This window comes from Podarcis erhardii (genome assembly GCF_964252035.2).
Source record: "Podarcis erhardii genome assembly, chromosome: 3".
Classification (NCBI taxonomy): domain Eukaryota; kingdom Metazoa; phylum Chordata; class Lepidosauria; order Squamata; family Lacertidae; genus Podarcis; species Podarcis erhardii.
This window is the reverse complement of record NC_138507.1, coordinates 5,297,547-5,322,857: the sequence shown is the minus strand read 5'-3', so window position 1 is coordinate 5,322,857 and position 25,311 is coordinate 5,297,547. Positions and strand designations below refer to the sequence as shown.

At 41.8% G+C, this 25,311-nt stretch overlaps 3 protein-coding genes across 3 annotated transcripts in view; 1 reads left to right on the top strand and 2 right to left on the bottom strand.

The window, feature by feature from the left end:
• LOC309338642 (uncharacterized protein) overlaps nucleotides 1–5,616 on the bottom strand; it is a 40,284-nt gene extending 34,668 nt beyond the window's left edge. The window contains exons 1-2 of the mRNA XM_081855967.1: nucleotides 5,412–5,616; nucleotides 1,761–1,923 (exon numbers count right to left, since the gene is read on the bottom strand). Of these exons, the coding sequence (XP_081712093.1) occupies nucleotides 1,761–1,923; nucleotides 5,412–5,594 (346 nt within the window). The 5' untranslated portion in view covers nucleotides 5,595–5,616. The remainder of the gene's footprint in view (nucleotides 1–1,760; nucleotides 1,924–5,411) is intronic.
• MCM3 (minichromosome maintenance complex component 3) overlaps nucleotides 1–25,311 on the top strand; it is a 368,003-nt gene that overhangs the window by 8,594 nt on the left and 334,098 nt on the right. The window lies entirely within an intron of this gene.
• Nucleotides 10,005–24,779, bottom strand: LOC309338377 (cytochrome P450 2K6-like). Its single transcript, XM_081855601.1, has 9 exons — nucleotides 24,507–24,779; nucleotides 21,808–21,970; nucleotides 20,838–20,987; nucleotides 20,317–20,477; nucleotides 19,608–19,781; nucleotides 17,116–17,263; nucleotides 11,654–11,838; nucleotides 11,149–11,290; nucleotides 10,005–10,421 (listed from the first exon to the last, which is right to left on the bottom strand). Exons 1-9 carry the CDS (start codon nucleotides 24,687–24,689, stop codon nucleotides 10,234–10,236), a joined length of 1,494 nt encoding a protein of 497 aa, XP_081711727.1. The 5' UTR covers nucleotides 24,690–24,779; the 3' UTR covers nucleotides 10,005–10,233.

Genomic DNA, 25,311 nt, shown 5'->3' with positions numbered 1-25,311 from the left:
TTCAAGAGGTGGCAGAAAGATATATCTAAATTTGTCTGGCAGGGCAAAAAACCCAGAATAAAATTTAAGATTTTGACCGATGCAAAGGATAGAGGGGGCTTTGCCCTGCCGGACTTAAAACTTTACTATGAAGCAGCAGCTTTCTGCTGGCTGAAACCATGGCTACTTCTTGAGAATACAGATATTCTGGATCTGGAAGGTTATGATAACAACTTTGGTTGGCATGCATATCTATGGTATGACAAGGTAAAGGTACATAGAAACTTTAAAAACCATATTGTCAGGAAAGCATTGTATAATGTATGGAATAGATATAAAGATTTGTTAGAGAGTAAAACCCCCAGGTGGTTGTCACCAATGGAAGCTAAGGCGGTAAAAAGACTCAACATGGACTCAGATTGGCCAAAATATTGTGAAATTATAGAATATGATGGTGAAAACCTGAAACTACAGAGTTTTGAGAAATTGAAACCTAAAGTCCGAGACTGGTTACATTATTACCAGATTAATGAAACCTTTAAGCAGGACAGGAAACTAGGATTTCAGAAGGAGAGGTCAAAGTTAGAAACAGAATTACTAGAACCCAATACTAAGAATTTGTCTAGAATGTATAATTTGCTGCTAAAATGGAACACACAGGATGAAACGGTTAAATCAGCTATGATTAAGTGGGCACAAGATGTTGGTCATGATATTATGTTTGCTGACTGGGAGCAGTTATGGACCACAGGTATTAAATTTACGGCATGTAGTGCCTTGAAAGAGAATATAATGAAAATGATCTATAGGTGGTACATGACCCCAGTCAAGCTTGCAAAGATATATCATTTGCCCAATAACAATTGTTGGAAGTGTAATGAATGCGAAGGAACTTTTTATCATCTTTGGTGGACCTGCCCGAAGATTAAGGCCTACTGGGAAATGATCTATAATGAAATTAAGAAAATCCTTAAGTGGACATTTATAAAGAAACCAGAGGCTTTTCTCTTGGGCATGGTGGGCCAAACGGTTCCAAAGAAAGATAGAACATTCTTTATGTACGCAACAACAGCAGCAAGAATTCTTTTGGCGAAGTATTGGAAGACTAAAGAAGTACCTACTCTGGAAGAATGGCAGACCAAGGTGACTGAATTTATGGGATTGGCAGAGATGACCGGCAGAATCCGTGACCAGAAGAGAGAGACAGTGGAAGAAGACTGGAAAAAATTCAAAATCTATCTTAAAAATTGTTGCAAAATTTCGGAATGTTAAGATGTCAAGGGATTAGATATAAAGAATTACAGCTGTAAAAATTGAAATTTAGAAAAAAGCTCTAAAGAGAATTAAATATAAAAAGGGATGAAGGATTGCTAAAAAAATTTTAAAATAAGGATGCAGTGAAGGGGAGGTTTGGGGAAGTCGTGTTATGTTTGTTTGTTTTTTTGTTTATGTTGTAAAATTAATAAAAATTATTTTTTAAAAAAAGAAAGAAAATGGTGTGTGGCATTACTTTTCCATGTGATCTGCAGAAATCCACATTTGACACTTTTTGTGACACATTCTCAGCCTAATGCCTGCAGATACTCTGTCAATGCCAAAGGCACTGAGTTGGGTTGAAAAGTTCACAATGATTTTCCCCACAGGAAACAATGGATTTCGATGACTTGCTTTGCAAACACACATCTTACAAACCATTTCTTGGGAACAGATTGTGTTCACCTGGTGGGACCTGTGTGTGTTTGCAAGCATTGCAAGTTCCAATAAAAAGGGAAGTGCCTCACCAAAGCCTTGTGCAAGCTCTTGAAACATTGGAACGATGGGCCTGTCTGCAAATGCGTCCGCCTGATTAACCAGAGCCTCCTTTACTGTCTCATATCCTGTCAACACCACAGTTTTCCGGGGTCCCATTTGGATGCTGAAGACAGGGCCATATTGCTTTGACAACTGGAATTCAACAGAAGAAAAATTGAGAAAGAGAGTTCTGGCATACCCAAAGAATATATTAATGTACATCATCTCTGAGAGAACAAGACTGCATTAGCTTGCACATTTATCTAGTAGCAAAGTTTTACTATTATTTTCAGCTTTTTTCAATAACTACAATTGAACTCAGTAGAAATTACTTCCATGTTGTAATGGCTCTAGGGGTTGCTTGTGCGTAAATCGGCGCCACGCTTGGCTGGGTTACCTGGGTGAACCCTTTCTGTCCGGACAGCCACCCATCCGTGGCTGCCTCAATCGCTGGCAGAATCCGTCAGTGGGCGTTTCTTGAACTTCTTCCAGCAAAGAAGCTCTTTGACGCTTAGTCTCCGCCTACTCTCCCTGCGCAGAAGTCTTCTGCGCAGGGAGGGTGTGGGCAGCGGAGGACCCGTGCTCTCCCCACTGGTCTCTGGCGAGGAGTCATGGAGCCCCCTCGCCGATTCCCCCATCTGCCCCCCTTCTCCACTGGTGCTACACTGATTTCCTTCCCCAGAAGATGGGCTGCCTCTCTCCCTCCTGGGACGCTCTCCGGCATCCCTCTGGAGCCCTCCCTCCTCCTCTGGCTCCGATGGCAGTTCCCTGACACATGTCATTGTGCCTTGGACCAAGCTGAAAACATATGCCTTAAGAATAGTAATTTTGTGGAATGAATTCCCTTTTTGTATCTTTGCAAATCACCATGCAAAACAGAATCCAAATAACATAATGATAAAGTAAAAGAGCATTGTCTATGCCACAATGGTCTTCAAGACATTTGGTACTAATAGCTGTAGCAGCAACAGTGGCTGGACTCATGATACAGCAGCTTAGCCTTTTCACCCAGCTCAGTAGACTCCACCATGGGAGCAGGGCCAGGGCGGGAGAGTGCTAGAATCCTCTCTAGTCAAGTTGCATGGGATCAATTCCAAACTGTTACCTCCAAGGATGTGGACAGGTTGCTTGGACGAGTGAAACTGACCACCTGTCTCCTTCATCCTTGCCCATTCTGGCTCATATAAGCTCTGTGGGGTGGTGAATGCTTCCCCCTGTTAAGGAGCCTTCCCAGACTCACTGAAAGTGGTGGTTATAAAACTGCTTATTAAAAAATAAATATTTGGACCGAGCTAATATGGTGAACTACCTCCCAGTCTCAAATCTTCCATCCTTGGGCAAGGTGATTGAGTGGGTGGTTGCTGAACAACTCCAGGCACGCCTGGATGATTTATTTTGAAATAAATCTATGTTCATTGTGGTTAACAAAATTCCTAAATACTTAACTTTTTTGACTACTTCTATACCGATTTCCTGCTGCAACATATCAACCAAGTCTTGTTTCATATTTTTTACTAATATTTTAGTCTTGCTTTTGTTTAATTTAAAACCTGCTACTTGTCCAAATTGTTCTATTTCTTTAATAACTTCTTTGGCATTATTTAATGGTTCTTCTATAGTTAGTACCAAGTCGTCTGCAAAGACTTTCACTTTATGTTCTTTCCAGCCAACTGAAATTCCTTTTATTTTCTCATTTTCTCTTCCAGTACCGATATGAATAATAGTGGTGAGAGCGGACACCCTTGTCTTGTACCTTTTGTAATTTCAATATTTTCAGTTATTATATTATTTACTATCAATTTTGCTTTTTGATCAGATTATATAGCTTTTATACCTTTTATAAACAATTGTCCAATGCCCATTAATTCAATATTCTTTATCATAAATTCCCAAGATATATTATCAAAGGCCTTTTCTGCATCTACAAACATTAACATCACTTGTTTATCATTCCTGGCCGTCAGGTATTCAAACGAATTAAGTTCTTAACCTGAGGTAAAGGTAAAGGTAAAGGTAAAGGGACCCCTGACTATTAGGTCCAGTCGTGACCAACTCTGGGGTTGTGGCGCTCATCTCGCTTTATTGGCCGAGGAAGCTGGCGTACAATTTCCAGGTCATGTGACCAGCATGACTAAGCCACTTCTGGTGAACCAGAGCAGCACACGGAAATGCTGTTTATCTTCCCTCCGGAGTGGTAGCTATTTATCTACTTGTACTTTGAAGTGCTTTCAAACTGCTAGGTTGGCAGGAGCAGGGACCGAGCAACAGGAGCTCACCCCATCGAGGGAATTCGAACCGCCAACCTTCTGATCAACAAGTCCTAGGCTCTGTGATTTAACCCACAGTACCACCAGGTACCACTGTATATATGTCAAGGGGTGTGTGTGTGTGGGGGGGTGACAATAAACCCACACTGGGTATCACCTGACCTTGCTATGCCACTGTTGGCTCCGAGTACAATACCGAGCACAATTCAAAGTGCTGGTGCTGACCTTTAAAGACCTAAATGGCCTCGGCCCAGTATACCTGAAGGAGCGTCTCCAACCCATCAATCAGCCCAGACACTGAGGTCCAGCTTCGAGGGCCTTCTGGTAGTTCTCTCAATGCATGAAGTGAGGTTACAGGGAACCAGGCAGAGGTCCTTCTCGGTAGTGGCGCCCACACTGTGGAACACCCTCCCATCGGATGTCAAGGAAATAAACAACTATCTGACTTTTACAAGACACCTGAAGGCAGTCCTTTTAAGGGAAGTTTTTAATGTTTAATGTTTTATCGTGTTATTAATCTGTTGGGAGCCACCCAGAGTGGCCAGGGAAACCCAGCCAGATGGGTGGGGTATAAATAATAAATTATTATTATTATGCAGTTGCAGCAGCACAAATATTTGCTAGGAATACTTAGAAAACCAGAAAAAATAGGCAGTTGTAAGGATAACGCAGGTGGTTCTGTGGGTTAAACCACAGAGCCTAGGACTTGCCAATCAGAAGGTCGGCGGTTCGAATTCCCACGATGGAGTGAGCTCCTGTTGCTTGGTCCCTGCTCCTGCCAAGTTGATAAATAGGTACCACTCCGGTGGGAAGGTAAACGGCATTTCCGTGCGCTGCTCTGGTTCGCCAGAAGCGGCTTAGTCATGCTGGCCACATGAGCCAGAAGCTGTACGCCGGCTCCCTCGGCCAATAAAGTGAGATGAGTGCCGCAACCCCAGAGTCGGCCACGACTGGACCTTATGGTCAGGGGTCCCTTTACCTTTAAGGATAAAAGTGATTATACCTTTAATGGCACCTCTCAAATCTAATTTAGAAAGATAGGTTCAAGGAGGAGGCTGGGCTAGGCAAGTTTGTACTAGCACTTTTACATCCTTGAAAATGGAGGCAGAGTCAAATGTGATTCGACACCAGACACCCCCAGACACCTTGTTCAAATTACCAGTTATAAATTACAACTAGGTTCTATGACTAGTTATTGGGAAATATAAGAGAAGGTTATATTGCACACAAAGGAAAGATGAGATTTATAGGCTGTAAAAGAACAAAATGTATTATTATTATTATTATTATTATTATTATTATTATTATTATTACACTGCTCATCTGGCTGGGCTGTCCCAGTACCCTTGCCATGGGAAGAACTGGAAGCTTTACCTTTAACATAGTTCTGTACGGCCTCTTCAGATCCATGATGTGGAGATTCCCAATGAGAGGTAAAGGCCTTGGACCTGGTGGAAGATTTTGGGAGCTCTTGTTCCAGAAAGTGCCCAGTTTCAAAACAAAGGAAACCATAAGGATAAAGAGGAACAATACTGGAATCGGCTCTGTCCAATCCATTTCGTTTCAGCAAGCAATTTTTTGGGGGGGTAGTGGTTATAATGAAAGCCACAGTGCAATTCGGTCAACAACTGTGTCTACCAACTGCAATGAGCAGCCCATATATAATGTTATGTAATGTCTCTAGCGAATCATTAAACCATCCCTCCGATTTTTTTCTTCTCCACAACTATTCAGTGGTTATAATGAAAGCTACAGTGCAGTTTGGTCAAGTACAATGTTTTGCAACTGCAGTGAGCAGCATATATATTATGCTAGGTACTGTCTCTAGCAAATCATTAAACCACCCAGTAAAACTGAAAATGTCCTGCTTTGTCCCTCTGATTTTTTCTTCTTCTTCTCCACAATTATTCAAAGCTGTATATTGGATGTTTTGCCTTTCAGTTTAATGTTTACTCAAGGGTGTACTGCCCACTTCCACAAGCTAATCCTTTCCAGAACAAATTCAAGCTCTCTTGAATCTGGCTGCAGACCTGTCACTCAGGATTAGCTGTAAAATCAATCTATTATAATGGGAGTAAAGAGCAGCACTGTGAAATTCTTCGGAGTGATCATTGAACTGCATTCAGGGATGGTTGTTACAAAGTGCACCAGTATGGACTTCCGGCGAGGCAAGATGGCAAGCCCCACAGCAGCACGGAGCTTCTGAGGACCGCAAGCACTATGTAATGGCGCTGCCTGGATGGTGCCTGCACTGCCAACCCGGCCACTGCTGCCACCATGATTGGGGGGTAACCAGGGGTGCCCAACGTGACAACCGAGGAGGCCGTGAATAGCCCCAAGCCCCCTCCCAGTGGCCTCGACCTGGCTGGGACTGGGAGCATCCCAACGATAGCTGAGAAGAAGAAGAAGAAGAGTTTGGATTTGATATCCCGCTCTATCATTAGCCGAAGGAGACTCAAAGCGGCTACCAATTTCCGTTCCCTTCCTCCCCCAGAACAAACACTCTGTGAAGTGAGTGGGGCTGAGAGACATCAGCAACTGCATGTGGAGGAGCGGGGACGCAAAGCCAGTTCACCAGATTACGAGTCTACTGCTCTTAACCACTACACCAGGCCTGGAGGCCTCTGGAGCCAAACAGAAAAAAGCAGAAACCTCCAGATAAAAACCTGGCAAGCCAAAGGCCGACACGGTCTAAAAGACTTCCACAAAAACAACAAAGCTACAGAGCAGTTTGGTCAACAGCAGTGTCTACCAACTGCAATGAGCTACCCATATATTATGTTATGTAATGTCTCTAGAATCATAGAATCATAGAGTTGGAAGAGACCCCAAGGGCCATCGAGTCCAACCCCCTGCCAAGCAGGAAACACCATCAGAGCACTCCTGACATATGGTTGTCAAGCCTCTGCTTAAAGACCTCCAAAGAAGGAGACTCCACCACACTCCTTGGCAGCAAATTCCACTGTCGAACAGCTCTTACTGTCAGGAAGTTCTTCCTAATGTTTAGGTGGAATCTTCTTTCTTGTAGTTTGGAACCATTGCTCCGTGTCCGCTTCTCTGGAGCAGCAGAAAACAACCTTTCTCCCTCCTCTATGCGACATCCTTTTATATATTTGAACATGGCTATCATATCACCCCTTAACCTCCTCTTCTCCAGGCTAAACATGCCCAGCTCCCTTAGCCGTTCCTCATTAGGCATCATTTCCAGGCCTTTGACCATTTTGGTTGCCCTCCTCTGGACACGTTCCAGTTTGTCAGTGTCCTTCTTGAACTGTGGTGCCCAGAACTGGACACAGTACTCCAGGTGAGGTCTGACCAGAGCAGAATACAGTGGCACTATTACTTCCCTTGATCTAGATGCTATCCTCCTATTGATGCAGCCCAGAATTGCATTGGCTTTTTTAGCTGCCGCGTCACACTGTTGGCTCATGTCAAGTTTGTGGTCAACCAAGACTCCTAGATCCCTTTCACATGTACTGCTCTCAAGCCAGGTGTCACCCATCTTGTATTTGTGCCTCTCATTTTTTTTGCCCAAGTGCAATACTTTACATTTCTCCCTGTTAAAATTCATCTTGTTTGTTTTGGCCCAGTTCTCTAATCTGTCAAGGTCGTTTTGAAGTGTGATCCTGTCCTCTGGGGTGTTAGCCACCCCTCCCAGTTTGGTGTCATCTGCAAATTTGATCAGGATGCCCTTGAGTCCATCATCCAAGTTGTTGATAAAGATGTTGAATAAGACCGGGCCCAAGACAGAACCCTGTGGCACCCCACTAGTCACTCTTCTCCAGGATGAAGAGGAACCATTGATGAGCACCCTTTGGGTTCGGTCAGTCAGCCAGTTACAAATCCACTGAGTGGTAGCATAGTCAAGACCGCATTTTACCAGCTTCTTTACAAGATTATCATGGGGCACCTTGTCAAATGCCTTGCTGAAATCAAGGTAGGTTACATCCACTGCGTTCCCTTCATCTACCAGGCTTGTAATTCTGTCAAAAAACGAGATCAGGTTAGTCTGACATGACTTATTTTTCAGAAATCCATGCTGACTATTGGTGATCACAGTATTCCTTTCTAGGTGCTCACAGACTGTTTGCTTAATGATCTGCTCCAGAATCTTCCCTGGTATTGATGTCTGCAAGGCCAGTGAGGAATCTGTTTGATCTTATGCTCTTGGCTGAGTTTGACATCCAACAAATATTCGGGTAATTGAAGTCCCCCATTACTACTATCTCCCTTCCTTTTGCATGCTTGGCCATCTGTTCTAGGAAGGCATCATCTATGTCCTCCGTTTGGCTTGGGGATCTATAGTAAACTCCCACAATGAGGTCCCTGTTATTCTTCTCTCCCTTAATTTTGACCCAAATGCTCTCACTTTGGCTTTGAGGTTCTAAATCTTGGATCTCTTCACAGGTATACACATCCCTGACATATAACGCCACTCCTCCTCCTTTCTTGTCTGGTCTGTTTCTCTGAAATAGATTGTATCCCTCCATTATTACATTCCAATCATGGGACTTATCCCACCAGATTTCAGTGATGCCTATTATGTCATATTTAGTTTGCTGTGCCAAGAGCTCAAGCTCATCTTGTTCATTTCCCATGCTTTGCGCATTAGTGTACAGACATTGAAGTCCATTAATCATTCCCCCGTGTCTCTTATTTAAGGATTTTTTCCTCACACCACTAGGTCTGCATGCTGTTTGCTCCATTTGGTCTATGACATTTGGATGATCATCTTCATCAACTGATAGACTCCTACCTTCAGGAGCGAATCATTAAATCATCCCTCTGATTTTCTTCTTCTCCATAACTATTCAAAGCTCTACATTGGATGATATGCCTTTCAGTTTAATGTTTACTCAAGTGAGTGGTGCTTACTTCCACAAACGAATGCTTTCCAGAACAGATTACAATGCTCTTGAACACGGCGAACTCATAACTCAGGATTATCAGTAGAGAGCAGCATTGTGAAATCATTTGCAGATGAAATTATTCAACTTCAATTAGGGACGACAGCATTAATTTGAAAGTGTCCAGTATTTCCTGAACTTTCACCCATTGAAACACTTACACATATTTTTCTTTTTAGCATAATTTCTATTCATCTTCATCTTGAAACTGTTTAACATGGTGGCATTAGGTTATATCTTTGTATACTTTAAAGCATATGACATGCAACAATATGAGCAAGGAAGGATAATAACTAAACTGTACATCCTCTCATAGTGCCTAAATCCATTCCTACAAAGGTTATGGGGCCCAGTGAAGACAAAAATCAAAGTATTATAGTGGGTGTGGCTGGATTTTCTTAAGAGAGAAGAGAGATTCAAACCAGACATTTTTTTCTATTTCCTGGTGAGACCATGGTGACTTCCCTTGTCTCTGTTGTGAAAGGGATTAGCTCCCTCTTCCCTTTCAGAGCAGAAGCTAGGCAGAGAAGGTTTTGAGTTTTTCCTCCTGTGGAGGTGGAAGTTTTGATTTTGATTTTGACATATTTCTGCCATTTTTATTTCTCATATGACCAGTCGGAATTCCATTGATGAGGGTAGCCTTAAGATACCCAGACTCTCAGAGAAAGTTCATTCAGATACAGAGTGAAGATGGAAGATGGTTGTTTAATTCTAAGCCAGAAGCAAAAAGTCACTGAACTAATTGACAGCATGGAGATTCCAGAAGCAAACCCAGTTGCCAGATCTATTATGACAGATTTTTTAAAGAACCCGGAGGAAACAAAGCCATTGCCTGACATCAACAAATACATTTCAGAATCAGAATACACTGCAGCCACAGATGTTAACATACCCAACTTCCTCAACCATTCCTCATAAGGCATGGTTTCCAGACACTTTATCGTCTTGGTCACAATTCTCAGCACATCTACTTGGGAATATGATGCTTCAAGGTCTTTGAAGGTAAATGTTAACATGGGAATAAATGAACCAGCTTTGTTGGTTGATCTCTATGCCTGAAGTGTCATAAGAACTCAAGGCCAGATTTTAAGTAAGAGATGCTCCCATGCTAGTTTCATGGGATTCGGCATTAAGGCAGGTAAAGGGGAAGACTTAAGGTTTGTGACAAAGCACAGATCAATTCTACCTGTAGGCTACTCAACCCAAATACCCTTGTTGAACAGGGGTGTTTTAAGAAAGGCTTGCATTGCACACACAGGTAGGCTAAGCAAGCCAGGAACTTGTGAGGCTTAGAAACGTGGCAGAGCGCAGAGCTGGTGGGGCATGGGCGATGTTGTAAGCCCAATAGCAGGAGTAAGGTCCAGGTCTTCCTGAGATGTTCCAGGGGGTAGCTGGAAGGTGAATTTCTGAAGGAGACTTGTGAAGAAGAGGAAGAGCTCCATTTTGGCAAGAGTCTCACCTAAACATGCTCTCCGACCTGTAAGGAAACATAGGCAGAAGAGAAACTGGGTTTAGCAGTTGCTTAATAACATCCCAAGGGATGTGGGTGGCACTGTGGGTTAAACCACAGAGCCTAGGACTTCCCAATCAGAAGGCTGGCGGTACGAATCCCTGCGACGGGGTGAGCTCCCGTTGCTTGGTCCCTGTTCCTGCCAACCTAGCAGTTTGAAAGCACATCAAAGTGCAAGTAGAAAAATAGGTACCACTCCGGCGGGAAGGTAAATGGCATTTCCGTGCGCTGCTCTGGTTTGCCAGAAGCGGCTTAGTCATGCTGGCCACATGACCTGGAAGCTGTACGCCGGCTCCCTCAGCCAATAAAGCAAGATGAGCGCCCCAACCCCAGAGTCGGCCACGACTGGACCTTTACCTTTAATAACATCCCAAATACTTAAAAGCAGACGGAAATGCAGAGATGAAATAACAGCTCACAGTGCCCATCTTAAAAGAATTAAGAACTCCCAATACGAGCCATCCTGCAATGCTGAAAACCAGGGTGGGGATTTTTCAGCCTGAGGGCCGCATTCCCTGGTGAGCAACATTCCAGGGGCCGCACACCAATGGTGGCCAGATCTAGTGGCAGAAATGGCCACAGCAACTTATGTGATTCTTTCCTTTGCACAATAGGTTACATTCGTGGCATGTAAAAATCCCATTGACTAAGCACACACTATGCTGATATACACAAAAGTTTTTTAAAAAGTTACCTGCGGAGAAAGGCATGAAAGCATCTCTCTTTACGAATTCTCCATCAGAATTAAGAAAATGTTCTGGATAGAATTTATGTGGTTTCTCCCATTGAGATTCATCGTGCAGCACAGAGGACAGCAATGGCATGATGTATGTCCCCTGCAAAAACAAAGCAAGAGCTATTTTAAAATAAAGCATATGCCTCTGGTACAATAAATACTGACTGCAGGATCAATGAGATTTTTAGTTCACTTGAGAAATGTCTTTCGTTTGAAAAACATTAACATATAAACCATGATCTCCCACTAGAAATGGTTTGTTTTCCAACCTTGTGCTCCTTCCCACTGAGATCTGTTTAATGGGTTCAAGCTGATGCCCAACAGTTTCCAAAGGCTTGCTTACAGTGCAATCCTATACAAGTCTGCTCAGATGTCACCCACCCTGAAGTCCAAGGGGCTTACTCCCAGGAAAGCCTTAAAATATATTGTAACTAGTGGGCAGCAGTTCAGTGAAATGGATCACCTTTGGAATGAAGTAGCCATTGAGGGTAACATCTGTAGCCGTGGCATGTGGCAGGTTGGTTGGGACAATATCAGCAAATCTCTGGATCTCATGGACCACGGCATCCGTATAAGGCATTTTTGTTCGGTGTTCAATCCTTGGCTGAGAAGATCCAACAACCCTTGCAATTTCTTCTTGGACCTTTACTGGGGGAAACAAAAAAAGAAAGCATTCATTTTTCTGCCAAGATAATCTGTTTGACTTTGGCCTCTTAAAATATTAACCTCCGCAGCATAGAACTGCCATAAACTGGTTCTCCAATTTCCCGGACTCACAAATTTAATCTCTAGAATTTGACAAAGGTATTTTTAAATAAGACAAACATTTTAATCAATAACCTGATATACTGAGGGAGAGAAATGCATCCAGGAAAATTATTAAAATATCACTGCTGGGAATATCCTGAAGTGGTAGCATTTATGATGGTACCTTGAGTTAAGAACTTAATTCGTTCTGGAGGTCTGTTCTTAACCTGAAATTGTACTTAACCTGAAGCACCACTTTAGCTAATGGGGCCTCCTGTTGCCGCTGCGCCACCACTGCACAATTTCTGTTCTCATCCTGAAGCAAAGTTCTTAACTCGAGGTACTATTTCTGGGTTAGCAGAGTCTGTAACCTGAAGCGTATGAAACTGAAGCATATGTAACCTTGAGGTACCACTGTATTCAAAAATGAACAAAAGCAGTTTTAGAAGAAATGGGTAAATATTTAGAAGACAGCAGACTATGTAAGATACCAAAATGATGGAATTACAGCAAGCTATTTTACAGGCAAAATTAGGGAAGGCACCTGATGGACTTTCAGCAATATGTTATTAAAAAATTACAAAATTACCTGATGCAACCTTTAAAATATAACTTTGAATACAGGAGAGTTACCCAAATACTGGAAGAGTACAAACTTATCTTTGATTCATAAGCAAAATAGAGATCCAAAGCTGGTTAAGAGCTATTAACCAATTTCATTGTTGAATTACAATTATAAACTGTTTTCAGACAGATTAGCTAATAGGTTTAAAACTATATTATAATAAATCTTTATTATGGTCCAAAGACCCATAGAGCAATTTCAGAACAAATTACAGTTAAGACAGCCAACCACACAAGAAAGAGCAACAGAGGTGGTCATTTTGTTTTGTCTCTAGCATGATAATCTTTGTTTCTTATAACTTCCGAAAGAAACTTTGCCACGGCCAGGGGAATATCATTAGACCTGTCATCCAAAAGATATTTAGCATGGGAGGCTTCAGATTTTCCCAGCAGATTTGCCAGTAGGGGTTTGATCAGTTGGTCGTACTACCACAATGCAGTAAGATATGCGTCATGCAATCGATGTCCTGAGAACATAAACAAAGCTTATTCTGATAAGGGATGCCACTCAGTCAACCATTTAGCACAGGGGTCAGCAAACATTTTGAGCAGGGGGCCAGTCCACTGTCCCTCAGACCTTGTGGGGGGCTGGACTATGTTTTTTTTTGGGGGGGGGATGAATGAAAGAATTCCTATGCCCCACAAATAACCCAGAGGTGCATTTTAAATAAAAATATACTCATGTAAAAACACGCCGATTCCCGGACTGTCCGCAGGCTGGATTTAGAAGGTGATTGGGCCGGATACAGCCCCCAGGCCTTAGTTTGCCTACTCATGATTTAGCACTTCCGATGGAAATACATTTTAGTCTGGCTTTGGTAAATAAATGCTGATAGGTTGGTACAGACAGGTTCCTAAGATATGAGGCTATCTGGATGGTGTGCTCATGTTGGATTCCTGCGGCTACTGGGCCACAAATTGCATGAGATCAATATCACAGGTCACTATGTGAAATGTCCTTTGCCTCAGAGATTCAAGGGCGGTCTCATAGGCCAGATGATACAAGATTACCGAATGCAACCTTTAAAAGATATTTTGACTATAACTTGGAATGTAGGAGAGTTACCCAAATCCCGGAAGAGAGCATACATAACTTTGATTCATAAGCAAAATAGAGATCCAAAGCTGGTTAAGAGCTATCGACCTATTTCGTTGTTGAATAACGATTAGAAACTGTTTGCAGACATATTAGCTAATGGGTTGAAAACTGTATTAAAAGAGGTAATCCATTAAGGCTGGATCAGGCTGATTTTTTTGCTGGGAAGACAAATGAAAGATAATAATAGAAACATAATTGATGTAATAGAATATTTAGTAGTGAAAAATGAAAAATGGGCAGCTTTATTTTTTTAAAAGATATTTATTTTGATTTTATATAATAAAACAGCTATTACAATCAAACAAAACAACGAAAAAATACAATAAAGGACAACCTAGTCCAACAAAGATAAAAAACACAAATTGAAGACATAATAGGTTGAAATGTATAATATTGATTAATATTTGAAAGAAGGTAAGGATTTGCCGAATCTGATTCTGTAAAGGGGAACACAGGAAAGGGAGACGTGAGGAAGTCAGGAAAGAGGGTTATAAAGATAAGATTTCAAAAACTAATTTTTCTTTATTCTTTGTTCTTTTTATTTTTTCTGTCATATGAAAAATGGGCAGCTTTAATGTTTTTAGACTGCGAGAAAGCATTTGACAATGTCTCCTGGGATTTTATATCTTTAAGGCTTTGGAATATATGGTTTGTGGAGACACTTTTAAAAAGGAGTTACGGCAATATATACTGATCCATCAGTAAGTAATGTATTGACTGAGAATTGTAAAATAACTAAAGGAACATGGTTGCCCACTGTCACCTTCATTGTTTATAACAGTTTTAGAAGTTTTGGCACAAAGAATAAGATGTAGTCAAGAAAATAAAGGAATAAAAGTGGGACAGAGACAATATAAATATATTATATATAATATAATAAAAATAAATAATAATAATATATTAAATTAAAAGCTTTTGCAGATAACGTGCTGATATTTGTTGAGGAACCTATAGAGTCAATCCTGAAGGCACTGTAGGAGATTTATTTTATTTTATTTTTTAGAAATAGCAGGTCTTAAAATTAATAAGATAAAACCAAACTCCTGGTGAAAAATTTGAATGATGAGAGTAAAAATAAATTACAAAGTTTATCCATCTTAAAGAGTGAAAAGAAGATTAAATATTTGGATGTGTGGTTAAGAGCAAAGAATATAAAATTGTATAAGGATAATTGTTTAAACATGTGGGAGGATATTAAAATAAATTTGCAAATATGGAGGAGAATGAAACTTTCATTACTGGGTAGGGTATCAACCATTAAAATGAATGTATTACTGAGGATATTATTTTAGTTTATGCTTCTTATTATTATTTATTGAATTTATATACTGCCCTATATCCAGAGGCTCACAGAATAAAATCAAATATAAAACCACAAAATACATAATCAAAATAAAAACAACAACCCAATTAATGCCCCAAACCACATTTTAAAAGGTCATAGGACATTTCAATTATTACCAGCAAGACAGTTTGTTTCAACAAATGGCAAAAAGATATTTATAAATATATCTGGCATGAGAAAAAATGAGAATAAAATATAAAATATTGATAGATGTGAAAGAGAGAGGAGGTTTCTTCCCGCCGCATATGAGATTATATTATGAAGCACCTTGTCTGTACTGTTTGAGGGAATGAGTGTTATTGAAGAATCCACATATTTTAGATTTGGAAGGTCATGACAATATTTTTGGTTGGCACGCTTACTTGAGGTAAGAAAATGTGAAAGTACATAAAGGTTTTATAAACTATATAATCAGAAAAAAATGTATAGAGTATGGATAAGTATAAAAACCTGTTGGAGACCAAAACACCACTATGGCTTTCACTTTGAAGAATTTAAATTAAAATAATTTAAGGATTTATCACAGATGTTAACAACATGGTTACAATATCATCATTTGAATGAAGTATTTAAAAGGGATATGAAGTGGGGGGTTGGGGAACAAACATCACAACTGGAAAGAGACCTGTTAAACTGTAATGTTAAAATGATACCTAAAATGTATAAGATGTTATTGGAATGGGAGACGAAGGGCAAACAAGTGAAATCTTCAAGGATACTCTGGACAATAGTTATTAATAATATAGAAATGGATGCATGGGAACAGATATACAATTTACAGAATGTTATAGTTTAAGAGAAAACTATATGAAAATGTTATATAAATGGTATCTAACACCTAATAGATTGGCTCAAATGTATAAATCCAACTTGAATATGTGCTGGAAACGTAAAGAGAAAGAAAGTACCTTTTTGATATGTGGTGGTCTAGTAATAAAGTTAAAGATTACTGGGAAATGATATAAATTGAACTGAAAAAGATTTTTAAGATGTTTAAAAAACCAGAAGCTTTTCTTTTGGAAATTTTGGGATTGGAACTACAGTATATAAATTTATTTATGTATGCAACCACAGCTGCAAGAATGTTATTTGCCCATATATTTATACATAAATAAATGGAAGGAAGAAGAGGTCCCGACAAGAGAAGAAAGGATACAGAGGTTAATGGACTACACAGAAATGACCAAACTTACCATGAGAATAATATATCAAGATAACCTTTTTTTAAAAAAAAGAAGAAGAAGAAAGGAATGGAAATGCTTTATTTAATATTAGCAAACAAACTGTAAACATACTAAGACATTGGCAGGATTAATGTAAAAACCTGCAGTTTCAATATATATTTGGGGTATATATGGGAATATATATCTAAAAGAATATGTTGGGATAATTTGAAGTACACAGGAAGATGAAACGAAATGTAAAGAATCACAGAAAGAGGGAGAAGGGAGTTCAGGTTGAAATGCTAAACTTATGATTGAATAATTGTTGTGAGATAGATAGATATGAAAATTACCGTATTTTTCGCCCTATAGGACGCACATTTTCCCCTCCAAAAATGAAGGGGAAATGTGTGTGCGTCCTAAGGGGCGAATGCAGGCTTTCGCTGAAGCCTGGAGAGCAAGAGGGGTCGGTGCGCACCGACCCCTCTCGCTCTCCAGGCTTCAGGAAGCTCTGCGCAACCCTCAGGAGACCGACTCCGAGGGTTGCGCAGAGCTGCCTGCAGTCCCGGGCTCAGCGCAGCTCTGCACGGCCATCGGGAGTGGGGCGCGAAGTCCCGCCCGGCTCCTGATGGCTGCGCAGAGCTGCCTGCAGTCCCGGGCTCAGCACACTTCTCCCCATCGCCACTCCCACAAGCTCGGGGGACAGCGGGGAGGCGGAGCGCGCCTTCCCGCTGTTCCCGACCTGGTTCTTCCAGCCCCGCACCTAGGAGGGAAATAATTTTTTTTTCTTTATTTCCCCCCTCAAAAAAACTAGGTGCGTCCTATGGGCCGGTGCGTCCTATGGGGGGCAAAATACGGTATTAATATTTTCTCTCTCTAATAGTTACATATATCTGGAATTAAGCTATCTCAGACTAATCGGAGCCAACCCAATGAAAAGCACTCACTCTGAATTTCAGGATGTTTCATCATTAGTAACAGTCCCCAGCGCAGTGTGGTAGCAGTGGTCTCTGTGCCAGCAGCAAATAAGTTGGACACAATAACTGTTAAGTTTTTGTTGTGGAAATATACATTCGTCTTGTTCTTCTTCTTCTCCTGGGTTGCAAAGAGTTAAAACGAATGGAGTGAGAAAATTTCATGTGCAAAGATAAAAATGAATACCTGACTGGACCCGATGATCCAAAGTATCATTGCAGATCACCACAGTCTCTGAGCAGTGAGAGATTCCAGGTTTCCAGACTATGCCATCATGATGAAAGAGGGTTTATTTAAACATACAGTGGTACCTCGGGATGTGAACGGGATCTGTTCTGGAGCCCCGTTCGCATCCTGAACAGAACATAAGATGTGACTGTGCGTCTTCACATGCGCTGGTCGTGTTTCACTGCTTCCGTGCATGTGTGTGATGTCATTTTGCCTGTCTGCGCATGCTCGAGTGGCAAAACCCGGAAGTAATGCACTCCGTTAGTTCCGGGTTCCAGCAGAGCGCAACCCGAAAATACTTATTCTGAAGTGTATTTATCCCGAGGTATGACTATATATTCAACCTGAGCCTAAGATAGAGGGGCTCAGCATCAAGACCCCAAAATGTCTTCCTTCTCCATAGTCACAGCTGTTGTTCTCCATCTACCAGCTAAGAGAGGAGGTTGGGGAAGCTTGGCAATCCAGCTCCTTCTTATTCGATACTCATAGTGGTGCTTGGCTCCTCAGCCAACAGCCTTTGTTTAGACAAAGGAACTAGTGGCAGTATTTAGATGACAAGTATATGGCCCTCATCTCACAAAGAAACTTGTCTGACTGATTCAACAATAGATTCCTCCATTAGAATTAACCCTTACTGGGTACAAGGTCTCCACAATTTGGAATGTGCTCAGGCATCATGCAGACTGACCCCACAAACCTGCAACAGTATTATAATTGCATACATGGAAGGCAGCATTTCTGGCGAACACTTGTGGAGATCTGAAATCAGGGTTACCATAAAGTGTTGTTTTCTGCTGACATATATGGTTCTCAGTTGAACTTCTTTAATGTACTTACTCATAGTCTTTAATGTATTTACTCATAGTCTAAAATGGAAAAAATGACACAGAAAAGCCACATATTCATCTAGAACTGTTTCATTAAACTGCGAGAGACAATGTGGTGCCCTCCATATTTTCGCGATTGCAACTCCCTTCTGCCACACTTTCCAACAGGAAGAGTAACACCGCTAGAGTTGCTGGTTGTAATAGCTGCCTGTTCCGCTGGGAGCCAGAGGGGAGTGAAGAGAGGAAGGAGAAAAGAGAAGAATCTTAACTGTGGTGGTTAAGAGGGAGAAGGATAAATGCTTGGCCTATTGCCAAAGAGCAAATGCTTCCCTACTGTGGAGTAACCTGCCTCACATAAGGAGCATACTTAAAATTAATTAAGTCCTAGTCCAACTGCCAACTGAGGACTGCAATACATCAAAGACTACCTCTCCCCATATAAATCGACCAAGATCCTGCAGATCCATCTGAGTCTTCTTCCTGTAGCTCCTCTCCAAGAACAACGGAGAGTGGCAACATGAGAATTGGCCTTTTCAGCAGCAGCTCCCCATTATTAACAATTTAATGCCTCTCCACTCTAAGTTCTTCCAGTTGTTCATTCAATAGTTGATGCATGGCACCAACAGGCAGTGGGGTGTTTTTCAGTATTTTCACCACACTGAGCACTTTTTTTCATTCTGCTAGATGATGTTTTTCAATCTTTACTCCCAGGCCTCTTCGGTTCACCTTATTCAACTGAAAAAGTCCAAATATAGCTCTTTAATTGTTGTTCTCATCAAGTGTCTAAAACAGCCTTTCTCTGTTTCAATATGATGAGTTGTCAAGGGTTCCAACAAATCTTAACAGTTAAATAGCCCATAAATATTTGCATATTGTATCTTCATTAAATCATACCTAGTGCCACATTCCAAACTCATTTCTAGTTGGTGATGTTTCACTTTGGGGGTTTTTAAAAGGAAAGATTTCTCTCTCTTTTTTGCAATTTCATCCAGTCATTTTACAAACCTATGAGGTGAGGGGTTTTTTCTTCCTTCAATTTGTTAACTAGAATCTCACTTTCTAAATCCAATCTCTGTCACCTCCAGTCATCTTTTACCATAAATCCATCAATCTCTTTGGGCTTCACAACAGCTCTTTTATATACCCCCATTGTCATATTTTCTTGATTGGGGATTTTTTTCAGAAATGCTGGTGAGCATGCAACCTTTGCTCCTACACAGGCAACATCTGTACCAGTAACACATTAAAAATGGCCGAAAATTGGGAAATGGTAGGAAGTATGCCATGTTGGTCCCTTCTGCAATAAGTCTGCCTGACTACAACTTATGCATTCACTTGTGAATATGCCCTTAAAACATGAATTGAAAATGTCAACATTTATTCTGGGCCAACTTAAAAGACTCCATTACCTCTTGCTGTTGGATAAGAAATGAGTCAATAAAGCTCCTCTGGTCATTTTCATCCAGATCTCTGAGGTGTTTTATGAAGGTGGCATTTATGAAGGCAAACAGCTCATCTCTATTTTGAATGACAGTCTTATAAGCCCCCAATAGAAAACCAAGAGCAGGAAACATGTTATACAGCTGAAAGGATAAAAATGTGAAAAAGGAAAAAGAAAACATTAGGAAAGCTCAGTACAGTTCTCTCAGCTGGGTCTCTCAAAGCATGGTTGCCCAAATACAACACAAAGCTCTTGAATGGCATTTGGAATGGGGGATTGGCTAACTCAGCATAGCATAATTTACGTGCAACCCAAGAATAATAGGCTATGGCAGTTCTCCTCTGAAGGTTCACCTTCAGAGAGGGAGATCTGCCCTTGTAGGCCCCTTCTGAGCTATCATGGAACCAACTATCACTTGTTCTTCCTTGTCCTTGGAGTCCCGATGGCAGTGAGGCCAGAAAGCGTGTGTGCAAAAGAGACTTTGTTACAGTTATGGGATGACTGTGCCATGTGAGTTTTCTAAATATTTTGAATCATCACCAGGTTTCTCACAATATCATTCTGTGTTTTGTAGTGAATCGTGAACAATATACAATAAACAGGTTGCCCTGCCCACTTTACATACACTGTTACTATAATCAAGTGTTTGTTTGTTTTAAATGGAAAAAACAGATTACCGTGACTGAAGAGCTTCCGAAAAGCCGGATATTTTCATTGACCAACTTCAGAAGTCTTATGTATTTGGGATCTTCATAATCAAATCGCTTGTCTAGTAGTATGGCCACTATAATATTGGAAACAGCTGCATTCATAATTGTGACGGTCTCAAACGGGTTTCCTATACATAAATATGACAGTTAAACAAAAATATTCTGTTGAAATTCCAAGTATGGAAAGGGCATTGTTTTTAAGTCTGTTCTTTGTTGACTTAAATCCCTACTGGCAGCTTCCCTATGTGTAGACCTCATTTATCAAAGAAACTAAACCTAAGTGCTGCTGGATGTGGCCATAGCTGGGCTAAGAAATGCTTGGAAGTCACAGGAGTTATTGCAGTACAATCTGTACATTACAGGAACAGACCAATTGCAGGGAACCCTGGGATCTGTGCTTCTGGATGTTAGGAATATGTAACACAATAGTCTTGGCACCTTTAAACTATGGTAGTGTAGCTATACACCAGAGGAAAACACCAACCCACCTTCGTAAGCTTCAAATTTCTTTATCAGGACACTGCATTCCTCAACAATTCTGTCCTCTATGGTCTTCTTTCCCATTCCGTAGTCCCGTAATGTGCTTAAAGCAAACCGCTGCATCACTTTCCAGTTTTCACCATTAGACAGACTTACACCTGAAAATGGGAGGAAAGGTTTCATGTTTGCATGGCCATTGAACAAAGAATCAATAAATTATGTTCTGCATTTCTTCCATGGAACTGAGAATGGATCCCAGCTATTCTCTCAGTCAGACTCAGGCTTCTGAGCTTTGACAAAGTAGCTGGTAGATGTGCCATCAGAGCATGACCTGAGAACACATAGATAGATAGGATATAGTAGAGAGTTGTTTGTACATGACAGTGGTCACAGCAGCACTCAGCTTGTTACTTTGTATTCGATGAGCAGACATTATGCCTTCTTAATTTATCCTCTCTGTGTAGGCTATGCCGGAAAATGGTCAGTCAGTCTCCACCCTTGGTGTGTGGCATTACTTTTCCATGTGACTATTATTCACAATCCTCCTGTCTCATTCTCCCCCAGCTCTACAATATGACTGTTGGGAAGAAGGTGGGAATGGGAAAGGTTTGCTTTAACTGGTCTCCATTTTTGTTTCTTCAACAGAGCACCACTGAGCCACTGAAAGTCAAGACCAAAAAAGGCTGACCTGGTCCACTCTTTTTAGCATTTTAGCTTGATCTGCAGAAATTGACAGGCGACACTTTTTGTGACACATTCTCAGCCTAATGCCTAAGGATACACTGTCAATTTCAACGGCACTGAGGTGGGTTGAAAAATTGGCAAGGATTTTCCCCACAGGAAACAATGGATTTCGTTGACTTGCTTTGCAAACACTCATCTTACAAACCATTTCTTGGGAACAGATTGTGTTCACCTGGTGGGACCAGTGTGTGTCTGCAAGCATTACCAGTTCCAGTAGAAAGGGAGGTGCCTCACCTAAGCCTTGTCCAAGCTCTTGAAATAATGCAAAGGTGGGCCTGTCTGCAAATGCGTCCGCCTGATTAACCAGAGCCTCCTTTACTGTCTCATATCCTGTCAACACCACAATTTTCCGGGGTCCCATTTGGATGCCCAAGACAGGGCCATATTGCTTTGACAACTGGAATTCAACAGAAGAAAAAGTGAGAAACAGAGTTCTGGCATACCCAAAGAATATATTAATGTAAATCATCTCTGACAGAACCAAGACTTCATTAGCTTGCACATTTACCTAAGAGTAAAGGCTCTTTTATACAATCCACAGAATCTAGTAGCACAGTTTGACAGTTAGACTATTATCAGTTTTTTTCAATAACAGAATCCAAATAACATAATGATAAAGTAAAAGAGCATTGTCTATGCCACAATCCTCTTCGAGACATTTGCTACTAATAGCTGTAGCAGCAACAGTTGCTGGACTCATGATACAGCAGCTCAGCCTTTTCACCCAGTTCAGTAGACTCCACCTTGGGAGCAGGGCCAGGGCGGGAGAGTGCTAGGGTCAAGTTGCATTGGATGTCTAGTCAAGTTGTGTGGGATCAATTCCAAACAGTTACCTCCAAGGATGTGGATAGGCTGCTTGGACAAGTGCAACTGACCACATGTCTCCTTCATCCTTGCCCATTCTGGCTCATAAAAGTTCTGCGGGGTGGTGAATGCTTCACTCTGTTAAAGAGCCTTCCCAAACCCACTGAAAGTGGTGGTTATAAAGCCACTTATTAAAAAATAAATCTTTGCACCCAGCCAGTATGGTGAACTATCACCCAGTCTCAAATCTTCCATTCTTTGGCAAGGTGATTGAGAGGGTGGTTGCTGAACAACTCCAGGAACGCCTGGAGGATGCGGACCATTTGGATCCCTTCCAATTTGGATTCAGGCCTCATCATGTGACTGAAACTGTGGGCCAGTGATCTCCGGCCAGCTAAGGACAAAGGTGAAAGCTGTTTCCTAGTTCTGCTGGATCTCTCAGTGGCCTTTGATACCATCAACCATGACATCCTTCTGGACCGTCTAGAAGGGCTGGGAGCTGGAAACGCTGCTATACAGTGGTTTTGCTCCTTCCTCCTGGACCATGTCCAGAAAGTGGTGTTGGGAGATAACTGTTCATGCACCTGGGCTCTCACTTGTGGGGTGCCTCAGGGTTCCATCCTCTCCTCCATTATTTTCAACATCAACATGAAGCTGCTGGGAGGGATCATCAGGAGGTTTGGGCTACATGTTCATCAGTATGCGGATGATAACCAGCTCTACCTCTCTTTTAAAACAGAACAGTGAAGGTCCTGTGTGAGTGTCAGGAGGCGGTTGGAGGTAGATGGTGGCTGACAGATTGAGGCTGAATCCTGACAAGACAGAAGTACTGTTTTGTGGGGACAGGGGGTGGGCAGGTGTGGAGGACTCCCTCGTCCTGAATGGGGTAACTGTGCCCTGGAAGGAACAGGTGCGCAGCCTTGGAGTAATTTTGGACTCACAGCTGCCCATGAAGGCACAGCTCAATTCTTTGTCCAAGGCAGCTGTCTACCAGCTCCATCTGGTACACAGGCTGAGACTCTACCCGCCCGCAGACTGCCCGCAGACTGTCTCGCCAGAGTGGTGCATGCTCTAGTTATCTCCCGCTTGGACTACTGCAATGTGCTCTACGTGGGGCTACCTTTGAAGGTGACCCGGAAACTGCAATTAATCCAGAAGGCGGCAGCTAGACTGGTGACTGGGAGTGGCTGCCGGGACCATATAACACCGGCCCGTAAAGACCAATATTGGCTACCAGTACATTTTTAAGTGCAATTCAAAGTGATGGTGGTGACCTTTAAAGCCCCAACCGACCTCGGCCCAGTATACCTAAAGGAGCGTCTCCACCCCCATTGTTCAGGCCAGATACTGAGGTCCAGCGCTGAGGGCCTTCTGGCGGTTCCCTCACTGCGAGAAATGAGGTTACAGGGAACCAAGCAGAGGGCCTTCTCGGTAGTGATGCCCGCCCTGTGGAATGCCCTCCCATCAGATGTCAAGGAAATAAACAACTATCTGACTTTTAGAAGACACCTGAAGGCAGTCCTTTTAAAGTAAGTTTTAATGTTTCGTGTTTGATCATGTTTGATCATGTTCCTAATCTGTTGAGAGCCATCCAGAGTGGCCGGGGAAACCCAGCCAGATGGGCAGGGTATAAATAATAAATTATTATTAAATTATTATTATTATTATTCAGTTGCGGCAGCACAAATATTTGCTAGGAATACTCAGAAAACCAGAACAAAATAGGCAGTTTTAGGGATAAATGTCATTATACCTTTAATGGCACCTCTCAAATCTAGTTTAGAAAGATAGGCTGAAGGAGGAGGCTGGGCTGGGCAAGGTTTGCATTGGCACTTTTGAATCCTTGAAAATGGAGGCAGAGTCAAACGGGATTCGACACCAGACACCCCCAGACACTTTGTTCAAATTACTAGTTATAAATTGCAACCAGGTCCTATGACTATTTATTGGGAAAGATAATAGAAGGTTCTGTAGCACAAAAAGGGGAGATGAGATTTATAGGTTGTAAAAGAACAAAATGTATCATCATCATCATCATCATCATCATCATCATTATTTATACCCCGCTCATCTGACTGGGCTGCCCCAGTACCCTTTAGCCTTGCCATGGGAAGAACTGGAATCTTTACCTTTAACATGGTTCTGTAAGGCCTCTTGAGATCCATGATGTGGAGATTCCCAATGAGAGGTAAAGGCCTCGGTCCTGGTGGAAGATTTTGGGAGCTCTTGTTCCTGAAAGTGCCCAGTTTCAAAACAAAGTAAACCATAAGGATAAAGAGGAACACCGCTGGAATCGGCTCCGTCCAATCCATTTTGTTTCAGCAAGCACTTTTTTGGGGGTAGTGGTTATAATGAAAGCCACAGTGCAATTTGGTCAAGAACAATGTCTTGCAACTGCAGTGAGCAGCATATATATTTTGATGGGTACTGTCTCTAGCAAATCATTAAACCATCCAGTAAAATGGAAATGTGTTCTGATCTGCCCCTCTGATTTCTTCTCCTTCTCCACAACTATTAAAATCTGTATATTGGATGATTTGCTTTTCAGTTTAATGTTTACTCAAGCGAGTGGTGCTTACTTCCACAAACTATTGCCTTCCAGAACAGATTCATATTCACTTGAACCTGGCTGCAGACATGTCACCCAGATTATGTATAAATTAATCTGTTATAATGGGTGTAAAGGGCAGGATTCTGAAATTCTTTGGAGTAATCATTGAACTGGATTTAGCGATGGATGTTTCAAAGTGCACCAGTATGGACTTCCAGCAAGGCAAGATGGCAAGTCCCACAGCAGCACGGAGCTTCTGAGGACCACAAGCACCAATGGTGCTCCCTGGTGGTGCCTGCACTGCCAACCCGGTCGCCACCGTCACCATTATTGGGAGGTAACCATGGGTGCCCAACGTGACAACCAAGGAGGCCGTGAATAGC

What these genes read in the sequence shown, in the direction of transcription:
- LOC309338377 (XM_081855601.1), bottom strand. Translation starts at nt 24,689, where the DNA reads ATGGATTGGACGGAGCCGATTCCAGCGGTGTTCCTCTTTATCCTTATG. An exon ending in GAAATTTGAAGCTTACGAAG is followed by an intron (nt 20,478 to 20,837) that starts GTGGGTTGGTGT and finishes ATTTATGTATAG; the next exon opens with GAAACCCGTTTGAGACCGTC. An exon ending in ATGGCTACTTCATTCCAAAG is followed by an intron (nt 11,291 to 11,653) that starts GTGATCCATTTC and finishes TTGTTTTTGCAG; the next exon opens with GGGACATACATCATGCCATT.